Below are 17,715 nucleotides of genomic sequence, written 5' to 3'. Positions count from 1 at the left end.
CCTTGTAGAGAAGCACTTAACCATTTATGTTGAAGTGCCCACGGCCATCAAGTCAATTCTGACTCACAGTGGCCCATACAGTACAGAGCAGAACTGCTCCTTAGAGTTTACAAGACTGTAAATCTTTACATAAGTAGATAGCCTCATCTGTCTCTCACAGGGCAGCTAGTGTTTCAACCACTGACCCTGAGGTTAACAGCCTAAACGTGTAACCTACAGCACCACCAAATTAAGAGGAAATTATTTAATTCTCTTAAAACATTTTAAAGGGGAAAATTCTCTGCAAGTATGGTAAACCAAGAAGGAAGTGGAATCAAACTAGGAAGGTATTCTAGTAGCTGCTACGACTTCCTTATTGTTTTGTTCAGGGCACACCTACAACGGACTTGTGAGAAAATGGTCCCCTGGCCACTGACCAGAGATAGTGTCTATCTTCATCTCTCCATTACTGCGTGACCCTAAGTGACCACCAGAGGTGCCTCATAATAGACTTTCTTATGGACTTTGACTTGGTTCTCTTCACAGACAGGTGACCTGTACAGCAATGGAATGGGAACCAGAGTCAGGTGAGGACCCAAACAAGGCATCCTAAAGGAGGAAGTACAGGTATGCACGATGCTGAGAGGGCAGCAAAAAGATCCAATAGCTGCTGTGTGCAGGCCTGGTTGTGAGGTTATAGGGATGGTTCTCTGCCCTTCTCCAAGCATCCTGAAAACAAGTTTCATCTAATGAAGTCAAATGGAACATTACCTGTCCAGCATCTGGAAAAGCCCACCTTATACCTTCTTGATAAAAGCTTTTTGCAATACTTTCAGAAAAACAACTCTAAGGCATTTATTTCTACAAGGAAGAGTTTTGAAGGGATCAATCATATCTGTTAGGACATGGGCAATAAAATGCTCTTGAATTGATGAATTTGCAGAAATCAGTTGCTGACTAATGCACTGCTTCTTGTAATCCATAAAAACTGAAGCTTTTTATCTTTTTGGTACACTATAGGATAAGACCTGAACTGCAAGGTCAGTTTTAACCACAAGGTTGGGTTCAAACCCACAAGCTGCTTCTTGGAAACCCTATGCAGGGTAGTTATGAGTTGGCACCAACTCAACGGCACTTAACAATAACAACAACATGCTAATATGCCAAGGAAGAAAGATTCACAGTCATTTTCATGAACCACAAATACTGAGACTATGAAAAATGGAAAGGAAAAGAAACAGAAAAAGATCATCATGATACTGCTGATGATGACTATACCAAAAAGGGCACTCACTTACAGAGAATCATGAAAATATTTGGAGAAGAGATGCAGACATATTCGAAAAATGTACAAATGTAATGGTGATGATGGTTACGTGCTGTGGAGTTGGTTCTGACTCATAACAACACTGTACAGGGTTTCCAAGGCTGTAAATTTTTTCAGGAGCAGAAAGCCTCATCTTTCTCTCATAGAACGACTGGCAGTTTCAAACTGCTGACCTTGAGGCTAACAGCCCGACTCATAACCATTATACTACCAGATGTAAGTGAAAATTATTAGAAATTTGATTTCTAAAACTAGACTGAAGAAAACTGCCAAGTCTTTAGTTTCTAGTAAGTTTTATTTTTAATTTCACCTTATGCCAGTTGTTGTTATATATACACATAGCTACCCTGTATAGGGTTTCTGAGGACTGTAGGCTTGAACCGCTGACCTTGTGTCTAGCAGTCTAGTGCTTACCCTACAGCGCCACACAAGGACTCTTTATGTCAGTTGTTATTGTTGTTAAGTGCCATTAAGTTGATTCCACCTCATAGCGACCCTATGTAGAGTTTCCTAGGAGCGGCTGGTGAGCCTGAACCACTGACCTTGTGGTTCAAACTGACCTTGAGGTTGAGTGCTTATCCTATGGTGCCACATACCTGAACCATTTTCTTTTGGATTCCCTATGCTTTATCAAGAAAATATCATGAAAGTAGGGGTTGGGTAGGGAATAACCTAAAACGACACCAATACTGAAACTTAAGATGACATAACTATTAAGAAATGTGTCAGGCAGAGAGAATAAAAATAAGTATACACACAAAAGAGAAGTGATAAAGAGAAGTGATAAGGCTGGGAGATGGAATATGTCTCACATAATTACTTAACAGATGTATAAGGAAAAGAAGAGAATCATTTGCAAAAGTTAAAGAGTAGTGAAAAGCAAAGCAAACAAACATCTGAAGGAGATATGGAGAGACTTGGTATGTGATGGAGACAGTGGTTGTTACTACTACACCTTGGATCTGACAAGAACTAGTGACAGTTCAGCACTACAAACTTAACTGGGAAGCTAAGAAAGATCCTACAGGGAACATAAAAATCCAAACACATTTACCTTTCTATTCCTCGTCCTCATTCATAGTGCAACTACATAGTATAAGCCAACAGTCTTAACCTGAACTGTTTACTGATTGTGCCTGAATCCACATATACCTATCTTCCTAGTCTCTTCTTGGTTTCCCTTTCTCTTTTTTTCCCTATTATTAAAATATATATATGCTCAAAATACATTTAAATAGAACAAAATCTGTCTCTACTCTGGGGTGAGCTACACAGAGATATTTTCTCTCCTATCTTTGTGAACCCATTCACCTCTGGTAGCCCTGACAGTCAAGGGACTAGCTTTGTCAATGGAAGTGAACGCTTCTCGTGGCTTCCTTCTTTACCACCTAGATTCAGGAGGCTCCTTGCAACATTTGCAAGTTCCAACCATCTCAGTTACGTGTCATGAGGTGAACTGTGTCTCTCAAAATGATATGTTGAAGTCGTAACCCCTGTGCATGTGGCTTTGTTCAGAAATGGTGTTTTCAGATATAATTAGTTAACATCAAGCTATACTTGGAGTACTGTGGGCCCTAATCCAATGTGACTAGTGTCCTCATAAAGCGAGGAAAACCACGGAGAGACACAGACATAAAGGAAAGACAGCTATGTAAAATTGGAGGCAGAGACTGTCATCTACAAGTCATTGAATACCAAGCATTGCTAGGAACCACCAGGAACTGGAAAGAGGCAAAGAAAGATATTTTTTTCTACACTCTTTAGAGAAAGTATTCCCCTTCCAATACCTTAAATTCAGGCTTCTGGCCTCCAGAACTGTGAGACATTAAATGTCTGTTGTGTAAGACATGTAATTTGTGGTACTTTGTTATACAGTGATAGGAAAAGAATCTAGCGCCCAATGCTGGATGGAGGAAGTACAACCAGGAAAGGAACAGTGTCAAAAAAAGACTGTCCAGGGAGAGTATTGTTCTGTTGCTAGAAAGACACACAGCAATGAGCGGGAATGAAGTCTGAGAGCCAATTTTATGAGCAGGAGTCAAAAATTACCCGCACTCTGACTAAAATGTATTTTCATCAACTTTTAGAAAGGATAAATATATCATTTTTCGACATAATCTCCTTGCTTGTCAATACACTTAGTCCATCTGCCCTCAAGCTTTCATAGTCTCTTAGAAAAAATGTTTCAGGCTGAGCTTGGTGCCACAAATACATCACTGTTTTCACTTATTCATTAGAAGTGAATCGTCATCCTGGAAGGGCTGTTTTCAGGGAACCAAACAGGTAAAGTCTGATGGAGCAAGATCAGGACTGTAGGGAGGATTCCCTAACATCTCAAAATGAAGTTTTTGCAGAGGGTCAACAGTGTGGGTAGAGTGCCCTTGGGTAGAGTGCCCTCTTCATTTAACCAGAAATTTAAGTTGCAGCTCTTTAGAGAGCATTTCACTGTAATGACTGCTGTTGATTGTTGAACCATTTTCCTGATAGTGTTTTACAACTAGCCCTTAAGAACCCCAGAAGACTGTAAGCATCAAGTTTCTAGATGATAGTTGACTTTGGAACTTTCTCTTGGTCGGCGATTGAGGATGTTTCCATTCTATACTCTGCCATTTACTCTCAGGTTCGTAGTGATGATACATGTCGCATCACCAATAATGATTTTTTTAATAAAGAAACTTTTACCTTCCTTTGACTTTTGTTTGTAGATACTCAAATGCTCTCCTGTGAGTTGTTTTGGTATCCATCTCACACAAACTTTTCAAAATTCAAGTCTGTCGTGGATTACTTCGTAGGCAGATCCATGGTTGATTTACAAATGATTTGCCACCTCATCCACTGTCACTCATCTATTTGACAGAATCTTTCATGTGCATGCTCAATGTAGTCACCAGTCATGGACGTGGAAGGGTGTTTAATATAACTGGACTGCGGATAAATTTTGACTCACCCTCTATAGTTACTGTAACAAGAGTTTTTTAAAAATGAAAAAGAAAGATACAGAAAAGTAAAATGAGAACTTTTCTATACCAAGTGACAAAAATTAGAATCTACTTCCAGTCTTAGAAGATCTTAAGTGATGAGCCTGGATCAATCTTCCAAATTCTATTTTGAAAGCATTCTTTAAAAACAAACAAACAAAAAGAAACTTGACATTATCTGAAGCTGGAAGAAATTCACTCTAAGTGTGAATTAGGGGTGATTTGAGATTTAGTCAGTCCCTGGGCTGAGGAACTTGGGTGAAGACTTTTGATAGTCATTATTTCCTCCTTTGAAGATAGTAAGGGTTTGATGACATGACCTCACAGATCCTTTCTATCTCTGAAATCCTATTACTTTAATATTGAAAATGTTCAATTATGAGATACTTGAATTTCTACTGACATTGCGCCCAACATAATCTCAAAGTAATTGACACTATAAAGCATCCTGTGTCCTAATGGTTCAAAGAACACACAGTAGCTAAGAAAAAGCACTTGCTAAAACCCTCATTGTTCAAACACTTCACAATGAATTTCAAAAATAAGAAAATAAAACCATTTAGTCTTTAGGCAAAGATCCAAAAGTAAAAGTAAATTTCTATTTTAAAATGTAAATGTAATTCCACACAGTTTGGATAAACTTTTAAAAATATTGCTATGTATATATAATGCAACATTTGCTGATTCAATATTTTCAGGTGTACAATCTAGTGATGATAATTACATTAGTCATGTTGCATAGCCACCACCGATAATTACTGTTAAATATTCCTATCACCATAAGCAAACACTCACTGCTAAACAATGAGTCCCCCTTCCTTTTTGGATAAACTTTTAAGAAAAGACTTAGAATTAGTAGTAGTAGCTAATAGCAAAGATCACATAGTGTAGCTGCTTTGAATAAATTAAAGAACTAAACAGAAAAAGTGATTCATATTGATTGCATTAATCAGCCAGGTAATAAGCACTCATCAAATGCCAGCTTTTTATTGTAGAACTCTGGTGTGGCACTACAGGATAAGCACTGGACTGCTAATCCACCAGGTGCTCTTTGGAAATCCTATACAAGGTCACTATGAGTCGTAACTGACTCCATAGCATTTAACACCAAACTAAGTCATAACCAACTCAATGACGCTTAATGACAATGTAGTGTGTGTATGTCTGAAGAGGAGATATCATCAAGAATAAAAGATAATGAGTGGTTATTTGTTGTTGTTAAGTACCATCAAGGGGGTTCTAGCTCACAGTGATCCTATATAGAATTTCCAAGGAGTGGCTGTGAGTTTGAGCTACCAGTCTTGCGGTACAAACTGACCTTGCGGTCCGTGGCATTATCCTACAGTACCACACCAGGACGCCAATGAATGGTTTGTGCCGATGAAAAAGCCCAGAAGTAGAGTCATAAATTGATAGGTCTAGTCTGACTTTTTCATTTAAGCAGGAGAGTCTTTGAAGCTGGGCCTTAGTATTCTTATCTCTAAAAGAGGAATAACTAACTGCCTTTTCCAATTTTCAGGTTTGTCATGAGGACCCACTAAAAAACTCAAAACTGAAGTCTTTAAATTCTAAATACGAAAAAAATACTCTAAATATGACTTAGTACATATTTAGTACAGATGGTACTGACACATAAAGAATAAGAGTCTCAGAAGATAGAGAGGTTGTTCAGAGCTGAGATGATCAGGTAAAGTTCCCCAAAGAAGTAGGGCCCTGAATCAGATCAGCATTGAAGAATCAAATAGTGGGCAGTGTGGTGGACAGCAGTGAGTGGACCATCTACTGAGCCAAGAGCTTATACTGGGCCTTCTTTCTGAGAGTGAAGAAATAAGGAATGTTGGGCCAAAGGGGCTGGGGTTTAAAGTGTGGGTGGAACTAGGGAATGATGAAGGATGGTCACACGATGCCAATGCTGAGATGTTCAAACAGTTTAATGAGGTTGTGATGAGAACATCTGCATATTTTTCAGATATGCACTCTGAAAACTTTCCTTAGGGTGCACTAAAGGTCCACTGTATACAAACCAATGGCAAAGATTTCTTTTTTTTTAATCCAACAACAGCTAAAGTTCTGGTGCACTGTAGTGTAAGCACTGGACCGCAAGGTTGGTTTGAATTGCAAGGTCGGAGGTTCAAATCCACTAGCCAATCCTTGGAAACCCAATATAGAGTGACTATGAGTTGGAAATGACTCAATGGCATTTAAAAACAATCAGCTGAACCCAGTAGGCATCAGTCAATGAACTCATGGCAACCCCATGTGTCAAAATAAGATGGTGGTTGTTATGTGCCATGGAGTTGGTTCCAACTCATAGTGATCCTGCATAGGGTTTCCAAGGCTATAAATCTTTACAGGAGCAGGAAGCCTCATCTTTCTCCCACAGAACCCCTGGTAGTTTCAAACTGTTGACCTTGAGATTAGCAGCCTGATTCGTAACCACTATGCTACCAGAGCTCCTTATGTTCCATAAGATAATGGAGGATTTTTTGGAAGTAGATCACCAGGCCTCTTGTCTCTGGTTCCTCTGAGTAGACTCAAACCTCCAACCTTTGGTTAGTAGCTGAAACCATACTACCCAGGGACTCCAACCCAACTATAACATTCTCAAAAAGCTACTCCACAATAGGATGGACTGCATGATAATAGTATAAACACACACACACACACACACACACACACACACAGAGTCCCAGACTTAAAGGCATATTTTCAAAATTTTAGTAATTATTCACTTGTAGCTTACTTACAAACTAATTCTTTAAAAATACAATCCTATATTTGGCTGCGGAGCAGTGAATGATTTAAAATGGCTCTTCTAGCCAGAATCTTTGTAACTCCCACCAAATGACTGAGTGGGACCATGCATATTGAGTGTATTTCCTCTTTTCCTGACAGGTCTGGGTAAGAGAAGAAGGGAGAGATGATGATAGGATTATATGACCCAGTTGTGATTATCAACAGGGATAACTGTGATTATAAAAATGTGCAACTCTAACGTGGGGATCGGTCAACTTTGCTATGTTGCTGGGTTTCAAATGAGCCATCTCAGCAGCACAAGTGGTATGTTACCAACATCAAGAAAGAAGTGCCAGGAAACTAAGAAGTGTGTTCTTTGGACCCTTAGTTTCCTGCATGTTGAACCTCCTTGATCCAGGACCAGTAAACTGTAACACCAGAGAAATGGCAGAGGAGCGGCAGCAGCAGAACCAAGAACCAGAGCATGAGACACAGTGGTGGACTTCCTGGCTCTGAGAGGGAGTAATGCTAAATGCCTTTGGGCAGGAGGCTTGTTTTTGGAGTGGGATACTTCTAGGCACTTCAGTGGGGATGCTAGATTTGCTGATCCATGGAGCTAGAGCTGAGTGCCTTCGGGCTGAGGCTTACCTTGGAGAGACATGTCCTTTGGGCATTTATCAGCAGCTCTAAAAGAGTTTAAGGAGCTCTGGTAGCATAGCGGTTATGAATCGGCTGCAAACTGCAACGTCAGCAGTTCGAAACTACCAGTTGTTCTGTGGGAGAAAGATGAGGCGTTCTGCTCCCATAAAGATTTATAGACTCGGAAACCCCATACAGGGTCGCTATGGGTCAGAACCAACTCCACGGCACATAACAAGAACAAGAAAAGAGTTTGGTGACATTGCCTAAGCAGAGCAGAGGCTAAAGAGTCACGTGGCTGAAAGGCCAAGGACCAAAGACAGACCTCTCTGTGACATGGCTGGGAAGAGGCTGTCCTGACCGAAGAAATATATCTTGAGCCTTTCTGATGCTGAATTACAACCTGTTCATTTCCCTAAAAAGCCCATAATTGTGAGTACAGTCTGTGAGCTGTGTGTGGCCACAGCAGTGAACTATCGAACGGAGCTAAGGGACAGTGAGTGCTGAGGGTGGGATGCATGGGTGGTGTCAAAACTGCCAAACAAGGTTGGAGGATGGAGGCATGTCTGACCTCAGTCTCTTAGGAACCAGTCTTGGGCTGATGAGGAGTTTGATTCTCTTTCCCCATTGTAGAGTCAGAGGTGGTCAGATGCCAACCCATTTTACAATGCTAATAGATAAAGTAGCCTTTGCCACTTCATTTTAAACAAACACTAACATAAAATTTAAAAGTAAGCAAAGAGCTTTTCACTGTGGCACTATAAAGGGTTAAAACACAGAATACAGTTTATCCTGGCAATTTCTTACATAGTTGGAAAAAAAATTAATGTAACACTATCCTGTGGTGGTCTCTAACTAGCACGCATAGTGATAAATGCATACACACAGAATTGTCTTTAATACTGTGTACCTGGGCTCAGAGTCACTAAAGTTATAAACATTACTATATTTTGTGGGAATATAGACCTCTTAGTATAGTCTAAAAAAAAGGGAATTCACATAATTTAAACATAGTCCAAGTAATTAAGGAAACAAATCACTTTGTCATTGGAGCTACTTTAGTAGAATAATTGATGGGGAAGGAGTAACTGGGCTGCAATTCTTATGAAATAATGCCCTGATAATAATCTGCCATTAGTACCATTCTAGAATTAACTGTAGATCCTTTAAAGTTTGCTGCTTGTTAATAACATAAACAAATAAAAGATAAATTATTTTCAGTACTTCAGAAATAAACTTCATTAGGAGGGTTTTCTTGCTTTCAAATAATGTGTCAATTAAAATTATCCTGATCTGCTCCTTAAGTAAGGAAAACGCACCTGTCACAGGAAAATACACCTGTCACTAAAAAATAAAGCTGCTCTTAAAATTCGTATGTATAATGAGAACTCCTCTCTACTGTAAAAGATGGCTCCTTTCCTGTATTTGAACAATGGGGTGCTATGACTTTCTTGTTACATGAGATCCTGGTGTTTTCTTGTTGTTTCTTCAGAGATAGGGGGCAGTCACCCCAGACATCTAAAGAAAGATATGCTGTAAAGTTACAAGCATGCAGATGAGCCAGAGTGCTTGTAGAAGAGGAAGCAAATGTCCTAAATCAGTGCACTGAGACGCATCATGATGATGGCAACAGGAAATGGTACGTCTTAAAAAAAAGTTTCTTAAGGTAAAGATAAATTTACCACAGAAGTGAGCCATTCCACTCCTAGGCATTCATCAATGAGAAACCAAACTGTATTTCCATACAAAAACATATATGCAAATGTTTATAACACTTTTATTTGTTGTAGCAAAAACTAGTCACAGCTAAATGTCCACCAACAGGTGAATAGCTATACAAATTGTGGCACATTCCCACAATGGACCACTGCTCAGCAATAAAAAGGAATGGGCCATTAATACACACAGCAACACCGAAAGCATCTCAAAACAATTATATGCAGAGTGAAACAAAACAGAAAAAGAGTGTATTTTATATAATTCCACTTATATTAATCTTAGGAAATACAAGTTAGTCTATAGTGACAGAAATTTGATCAGTGAGTGTTGAGGGATTAGATAGGGAGGTTATAGAGGACACAGGAAACTTTGGGGCTGATGGATATATTCATTATTTTGCCATAGCAATGGTTTTACCTGTGTATAATATATAAGTCAAAAGTCATATTGTATCCTTTAAATATGTGCATGCTACTGTATGTCAATTATACCTCAATAAGGCAGTGTTAATTTAAAAAATTAAAAGTAAGAAGAGGTGGAATAAGAAAAGGGTGATAAGATTCCAGAGACAGAACAGGCTAAACCTGGAGCAGAGGCCCCAAAGGGAGGAACTCCATGGAAAAATCATTTAGAAACAGTTGGAATTATATTTATATCCCATTTGGAAGAATACACTGAGGTAGTAGACACCCACACCCTAACTGGTGAAGTATTGAGGAGGAGAAAGAGTGATACAATGAAGCTTCAAAGTCCCAAAGAAAGCAAACCAATTTCTTAGGGCTTGCTCTGAAAAGAGCGAAAATTGAAGAGACAAGAAGATGCTCCGGGTTTCCCTCAAGATTGATCATCCAGTTCAGCAGAGTCTGAGTTGTCAGGGTGATAAGAATTTGGGGTGAACATTGCTTAACTCACAACCTCCATTCTAAAGCAAAAGCTTCAATACCCATAATCATTCTTTACTCCTAAACTGTGTCTGGCTCTTGAGTTTACCTAGAACACTCACAGATATGAGGTAATGTGGGCCAAGGGCAAGCTGTGAGGAATAATACACTGATACCACATCAGAAGAGGCTGGCCAAGTGGAGGAGGCACTTCTGGGAGTAAGTATGGTTGTTGGGTTAACACCTCATGCTTCCCAAGTGTGTCAAGCATTTGTGTGAAGCACAAGCTAGCTGCTGGGAGTATGGTTCTGGAATAAAATACTTGCTGTCCTGAAACTGTGACACCAAGGTGGGGGGATGGGACATCTATGAGTGAGAAGAATGCGGGGATTTAGGTCACCAGAGTGTTTCTTCTAGGACTCTTTAGGCACTCTACTACTCAGACTAGAGTCCTGGTATGGCGCTGTGGGTTAATGCACCAGACTGCAAAGCCATTCAAACCACAAGGTTGGCGGTTCAAGCTCACCAGCAGCATCTCAGAAACCCTATACAGGGTTGCTATGGGTTGGAACTGACTCAACGGCACTTAACAACAACAACTACTCAGACTGAGTCCTAATGTGGTGCTGTGGGTTAATGCGCTAGACTGCAAAGTCAGTTTGATCCTCAAGGTTGGCAGTTCAAGCTCACCAGCTGCTCCTCGGAAACCTTAAAAGGGTCACTATGGGTTAGAACCAACTCAGTGGCACTTAACAACAACTACTCAGACACTAAAGGCTGTTCTGGCAACATCCAAGTTTATCACTCTTATGCTGGGACCAAGGGAGAGGTAAACTGTTCAAAACTACGTTTTAAATCCCACTTAAATGCTTTGTATTTTTAAATTTTGCCTCTAGATGATCCCTGGATTAGGGACAGCAGATTATCAACACATTGTTGAAGTCACAGTATTTCCTTTTGCGTATGTCCCTGCACTGAGGAGAGGAGTACCTGAGAAGGAATGAGGAGGCCTGTGTTCTAACACAATGTTAATCCACTAAAACAAAATCCTATGCATGAAAAGCAACTCAAAAGATATGGGGTTTTAAGTATTGCCCTGTTTACTTTTGTCCTGGTGTGGCATTGTGGGTTAATGCACCAGACTGCAAAGCTGTTTGAACTGCAAGGTTGGCGGTTCAAGCTCAGCAGAAGCTCCTTGGAAACCCTATATACAGGGTCGCTATGGGTCAAAACTGACTTGACAGCACTTAACAACAACAACCAAGTTAACGCAAAAAGGAATTCATGGCTAGAAGACCCTTATTTTAAGAATTTAGACGTTCTTTCATTTTATTTCAAATTATTCTAAACATTAAAAGGAGGGAAAAAAACCAAAACCTAGTGTTGACCATAAATAGAACTTTTGTATGGCTGGGCTGGGGTGGGAAGGATGAAGGATTGCTAGGTAAGCCATTACATTTTAAGTTCCTAGGCAGGAGGGAGGCAGTCTGTATACAACACTTAACACATGGGTGCACAATACAATTTGCTTACTAATTTGAAAAATAGAGCTCAGTGCCACCATCAAACTTTAACTCTACATGTATGAGAGGACTTCAAAAAGCTCATGGGGGAAAAAATGGAATGAAAATAAAATGGAATTTTTCCACGAATCTTTTGAAACCTCCTCATATATAACAGTATTTTAAAATACTCAGTACATTTTTTCTGGAACGTATAAATGTCATGCAACAATAAATGAAACTCTTGCTTATCTTCAAATCAAGTCCAGGGATCTTAATGAGGCATTTTTCTGTATCAAGCATGAAATAGGAAAAGGATGGATTATCTTATAAAGTATAAGAGATAGTACTGATTGTAATGGAAAGATTCCATGGTAAACTAAAAGTCTAGGATTGAAATGAGTGTGTTAATTTAATAGGTAGTTTCTCAAGGGATGCTAAGCAGTGGCTCGGTCAGCCACCGGTTCTCTGATAGAAACCATACCAATTTCTCTGTGAAACGCAGTTAGCATTCTCACCCTTGAAGTCAGAAGTGCATGCACCCAATTTCCAGTAGCCCCGCGGGCCAGGAGTCGAAAAATTGCACCTGCAATACAAGCATTTTCCCACACTGCCACACAGCTGCCATACAGAGAGCAGCTCATTTAAACTGTGCCCTTCAGCCAATTTAGGAACACCATTAATGATTTCAAATGACAACTGTTGCTTTATCTCAAAACAGTGATAAATAGGAGAGCTACATTCATGATGCTTTTCTTTTAAGTCATTCATCTACTCTTATCTCAGGGGCAAAAAAGATGTTGAGACAAGTGCTAACCTGCCAGAGCTTCCTATTATAGATACAGCCCTCCTTCCCTCCCTCCCTTTTTCCACTCCAGCACCCCTTCCCTTCTGAGATGCCTATGTAAGTGGCTCCATTCTCAAAATAAAGAGGGATCCACGGAGAGAATCAGGCATCAGGGGCCAGAGCCCCTCCCTCATACAGGCTGGACAATTCACTCCCTTTCCCCAGGTCAACAATAGCTCTGATTCTCGTGAGAGGAAAAATCTCAACCCATCCAAATACAGACACATTTGTTTTAAACGCGAGGGGGAACAAACCCTGCAGCCAGCCCGGCAGAGTGGGCAGACGAATGCGTGCGTGTGCACTGGCACAGTCTATATATGGTCTAGACATCAGTGGCAGGGAAGGGAGTCCCACTACGTTTGACAACGCCACAACTATTGAGATTTGAAATATCCGCAGGCACTGACTTCTGTGCCCAAATCTCCCAGGATTTATTTTCAGGCAAGTGACTCACAACCTTGTCTCCTTAAGTAATTCCATCAAAATGAGTCGCCGGTTCCACTAACGCGACTTTCCGCTGCCCTCTAGCTGCCCCTCCCACATCTCCACCCATCCTGTAACCAACAGCTCACAGACAGAGCAAGTGTACCCTAGGGGAGCAGAACGCGGCCTCTCCAGCCCGGCCCCCACCCTCCGGAAAGTCTGAATGGGGCCGCCGGCGGGCGGGAGAGAGTGGAGGGGGCGGGAGGGCTGTGTGAGGGATGTGTACGCGTGTGTGTGCGCGCGCGCGTGTGGGCACGCACCCCGGCCAACTTACAGAGGTGGAGTTGGTCCTCGCCTGGCCCTGGTTCCGCACCTCCTGCTCCCGGAACTGCAGCCCCGCGAGATGCTTCTCCAGTGCCTCCCAGTCCATGGGGGGCATCGGAGGCTCCTCCGGGACACACGTCCCGCCGTCTGGGGGTTGGAGGCCTAGCCCTCCTGCCGTGGGGCCCCGGCCGCCGCGCCGGCCCCCCACCAGCTGGGGCTTCTGGAGAGAACGGCGGGGTCCCCGGGGGCCATTCGGCCGGCCGGCCACCACCACGTTGCCATTGTGCCTGAGATCCTGGGGGTCGTGCGGGTGGAGGTTACCGTTAGGTATAGGGGGCGGCATGGCGGTGGTGGCACTCCTGCCCCCGCCGCCGCTGCCGGTCCTGGCAGTCACGTCCCCCGGCTCTTGAGCCGGACAGCGGTCATCCCGGTACCCTCGTTCGTCGCGCTCGTCCTCCTCTTCCTCCTCCTCCCCGTCTTCCTCCGGCGCCCACTCATCAATCACCTTCTTCTGGTAGACTGGGAAGGGCTCCTCATAGTCCTCCAGGGCAGACACCAAGTCCAAGCTGCCTCCCGGCGACGACGAGGATTTGCACTCGGAGCAAGGGGTCACTTTGGTGGAGTTGGACTGCGAACTGGCGCGGCTGCTGCTGCTGCTGCTGCTGCTGCCGGCGTCACTGCCTAGATCCATCCCATCCTCTCGGTAATCCTGAGCGGGGGAGGAGGCAGAGAGTGAGTCGCCGGGCCGAGTCAGCTCCGGCCGCCCGCCGCCCACCCCTCGGCCACAAACCCCCAGGCCCAGTGCCCCACGTCCACGGGGGCCCAGGCGCGCCCCCCCCCAGACCTGCTGGTAGGAGTCTGCACCAGCCTGAGGCTTTCCTTATTACACCCACCCCCAACCAGACTTCCTCCTGGTAACTAACCCTCAAATTAGCAAAGGAGGTGCCCAGCTACCAGCGTGCACACTTTTCATACGAGGGACCCCGGTGCGCGCGCGGACTTTGTTTTAACCATTTTGCGCCAGGCGCGCCCCTGCACCCGCCCCAAGGATAATCTGAGAGCCAAACACTTTTACAGAGAATTGTAATTCGCGGGGGGCGGGAACGCAGAGCTGGGTGGGCGGCTACTAATTTCGCACCTCTCTCTAGGCGCGGAGACCACCCCCCAGCCCGGCCCCGCCCCGTCCCCGCCGGCTGGGAGGCCGGCTAGGAGCTGAAGCGAAGCTTTACTTTCTAAGGAACCGCAGGCGGCTCTGAGGGTTCACCCCCGCTTCCCAGGCCGGACTCTCCTCTGAGCTCGCTAGGGGCTCGGGGTGAGGCCTCCACTCCGCCCACGCCGGACAGGGTGGTCTCGGTCTGTCCCCTAAGGTGTGTCGGGTTGGGCGCGGCGGCAGCATTCTCTGCAGGCGCCGCCGCCCTGGGGGAGGAGGATGCGCCCTCTGAGCTGCGAAGCGGGTCCCGCCACCGAGCATGCCCAGAGGCGGCCAGGCGCGGTGCAGTCCGCTCTCCCGGTTTTCGAGACAGCAAGCTGGGGAGGGAGGCCGGGCGTAGATGAGGCTGGAGAGGCTGGGGAAATGCTCGACAGAAGGGAGAGCAGGACTCTAGGGGTGCGGACCCAGCCAATTAGTCAAGGCGGTTCCTTGGGGAACGTATAATGTTTTAACCCCAGACACACTTGTAATTTCCTGGCCTCGTCTCGGGGTTCTTATCCTAGAGAAGCCCCCCAGGCACCCCAAAGCACTAGCTCTGCGTCGCCGAACCCATGCGGAAGTCCACTAGTGACTTCATGAAGGACCAACCTTCCCCCTTGCAACACACATACACAAAGCCTTGTAGGAGCCCTAGTGACGCGCTCAGTGGTCATACACCCTCATTTCCCTTCCACTACCCTCCTCGTCGCTTCCTCTCCCTCCAACATCCGGCTCCCTTCGCCTTGTACTCTCTCCCCTTCAAGTTGTTCAGGCTGTGGGTGGAACCTGTTGCTTTAGCTCACGTTTCCTTTCCTCTCTCAGAGGCGTACTGAGGATGATCTCAGCTAGGTGTGTGTATAGGAAGGGGGCGGGGCGGGGGGCGGATAATGTGAAATGGGAATGAGAGTGGCCTGATGACGAGGGAGGAGGTTGGTGACAACTTTTCTAAAAGTTTGAGATAAGCATCAAAAGACTACTTCCACCACCTCAAATCAAGGAGACGTTTAAGGAGGGAAAACACGTGGGTCACAGAGCACCTTACAAGTCTTAAAAACAATTCCGTTGATTAGTTCTGCGCTGTAGGTAGAGGGAAACTAGGAAGTGCTCTCTTTTCTGTAGTGAATGAAAAACAGCACTTAATTTGACAAATGATTGATTGGCACCAACCAGTTTCCCTGAACTTCCAGATTTGGTTCTGTTATTAATTATTTCGAGTGAATTCTCTAGTTTGGGGACGAGGCCACTATCCTGGCTTGGACAGGGGAGTGCTTAGGATTCTTTAGTAGGGAGTGACTTCCACCAGATACTTCTTTTAGGCCCTGATCAGGACTTGGTGTGGAGACCCTTTGTTTAAAGGACTTCAATGAGACACAAAACTCTTTTAGATGAATCTGAGCCATAGAAGATAAACTGAGCTTTTAACTTGTCTGGAAGCTGCGATCTTATGAATAACAGGAGAAGAGGCCTTTTGGTCTGGCCAGGCCCCATTATGACTTAAAATATCTTTTATGGTAACATCTGTAAATGCCCTGCCTGGTACTCCAAATATGGTTTGATTTTGAGGTTGTTACTGAGCCCTGCATCTGCTGGCACCCTTTCAGGTGGAGGTGGCCCTGTGGAGTATTCAGAGAGGAGGGTAGTATGCTATATGCTGGGAACTAGATAGCTGCTTTTCAAATCACCATGTGACCTGGCAAGACTTAGGTCAGAAAAAGCTCTCTAGTCTGTGGCAGGACACAGGTAGACAGAGAGGGCTGAACAACGGCGCTGGCAGGGAGAATTGTGGTCTCAGTCCAATCTCTAAACATTAGGACCTCCCCAGCCACCCACCCAGACTCCCTCTTGGGCGCCAGCTTCCCAGATGGTCTGTGTTCAGGGAATGCAAAATAAAATAAGGCCTAAGAAAACATTTAATGCAAGGTAAAACTACTGCCAAATATGCATGGTATTTGGCATTTCAAAACCAAATATAAACATCTTTGAATTATCTGTACTTTTAAATTATTTTCTGACCAGATACTTTATATCAGATGGGAAAGTACCAGGTTTCCCTTTTTTTTTTTTTCATGTAAGGTGCCTGACTGGCCCAGTTTCCATTCTGTTTCCAGTTTTCTCTTGCTTGCCAAGAACCGTCCTACTTTGGAACAGTAAGCCCTGCCAATTTCTAGGCCAGCAACAATCTGTAGATATGTCCAGCAGGATGGAGAGATGATTTGCAAAGTGATTGAGAAGTCCTGTCTTCCTGTTTACAGGAATATTTCCACAAGTTAGGAGTTCAGAACTCAAAGACTTCTATGGGTTCACTGAAGCTTTTGTAAATTAAACAATCAAACACGTGTCAGACAAGTGGGAATCAGCCTAATCCCTCCAGTCCAGCACCTTCCACCATCAATCACCAATTCCTTGTTGTTGTTGTTAGTGTCATGTCATCGAGTTGTAGTGACCCTGTATATGGTTTCTGAGGAGCAGCTGGTGGATTGCCGACCTTGGGGTTCAAGCAGATCTTTTGGTCCAGTGCATTATCTTGCAGTGCCACACCAGGACTCCCAAATCCTTGTTGTTGTTGTTGTTTTTAGCGACCCCGGATAGGGTTTCCTAGGAGCAGCTGGTGAGCTTGAACCACCAACCTTGCAGTTCAAATGACTTTGCAGTCTGGTACATTAACCCACCACGCCAAATCAGGACTCTTTGTCAGTCGTACCTAAATACAAGGCTTCTTTCAAATATCCATGTCCCTGTACCCCATTGCTCCATCCCAGTCTACAACACTCATGTCTATCATGCTGGGATTACTAAACAGTCTCCCAGTCTCCTAATTGATTCTGTCCATTCTTCTCAGGCATCTACAATGACCTTTCAACGATGCAAATATGTTCATTAAACACCCTCAGGGTTCTGATTGCCTTTAAAAGAATTGTTTTTCCACCTTCTCACCACCACCTTGGCAAACGTCTACTCACGCTTTAATTCTCAACTTAAATGTCACTGATTCCCTGAAACTGTTAGACTGGGTCAAGTGACCTGTGGCTGACTGTATTGAGGTGGCTAGTTTAATTGTTTATCCTCTCTACTATACCTCTGGTAGCGTAGTGGTTACGAATTGGGCTGTGAACCGCAAGGTCAGCAGTTCAAAACTACCAGCGGTTCCGCGGGAGAAAGATGAGGCGATCT

The 17,715-nt window shown here is 43.8% G+C and overlaps 1 protein-coding gene across 5 annotated transcripts in view; it reads right to left on the bottom strand.

The window, feature by feature from the left end:
- The window catches only part of SCHIP1 (schwannomin interacting protein 1), a 1,199,879-nt gene that overhangs the window by 163,342 nt on the left and 1,018,822 nt on the right, over positions 1–17,715 (bottom strand). For 3 of the 5 annotated variants that reach the window (XM_006861779.1, XM_006861780.1, XM_006861781.1), the window contains one exon: positions 13,366–14,064. The exons of 1 other annotated variant lie outside the window; for it this stretch is intronic. In XM_006861779.1, the coding sequence (XP_006861841.1) occupies positions 13,366–14,064 (699 nt within the window). The remainder of the gene's footprint in view (positions 1–13,365; positions 14,065–17,715) is intronic. One more of the 5 variants, XM_006861782.1, reaches the window with a different exon arrangement.

Source organism: Chrysochloris asiatica, unplaced genomic scaffold, assembly GCF_000296735.1.
Source record: "Chrysochloris asiatica unplaced genomic scaffold, ChrAsi1.0 scaffold00043, whole genome shotgun sequence".
Lineage (NCBI taxonomy): Eukaryota > Metazoa > Chordata > Mammalia > Afrosoricida > Chrysochloridae > Chrysochloris > Chrysochloris asiatica.
This window is presented reverse-complemented; position numbering and strand designations above follow the sequence as displayed.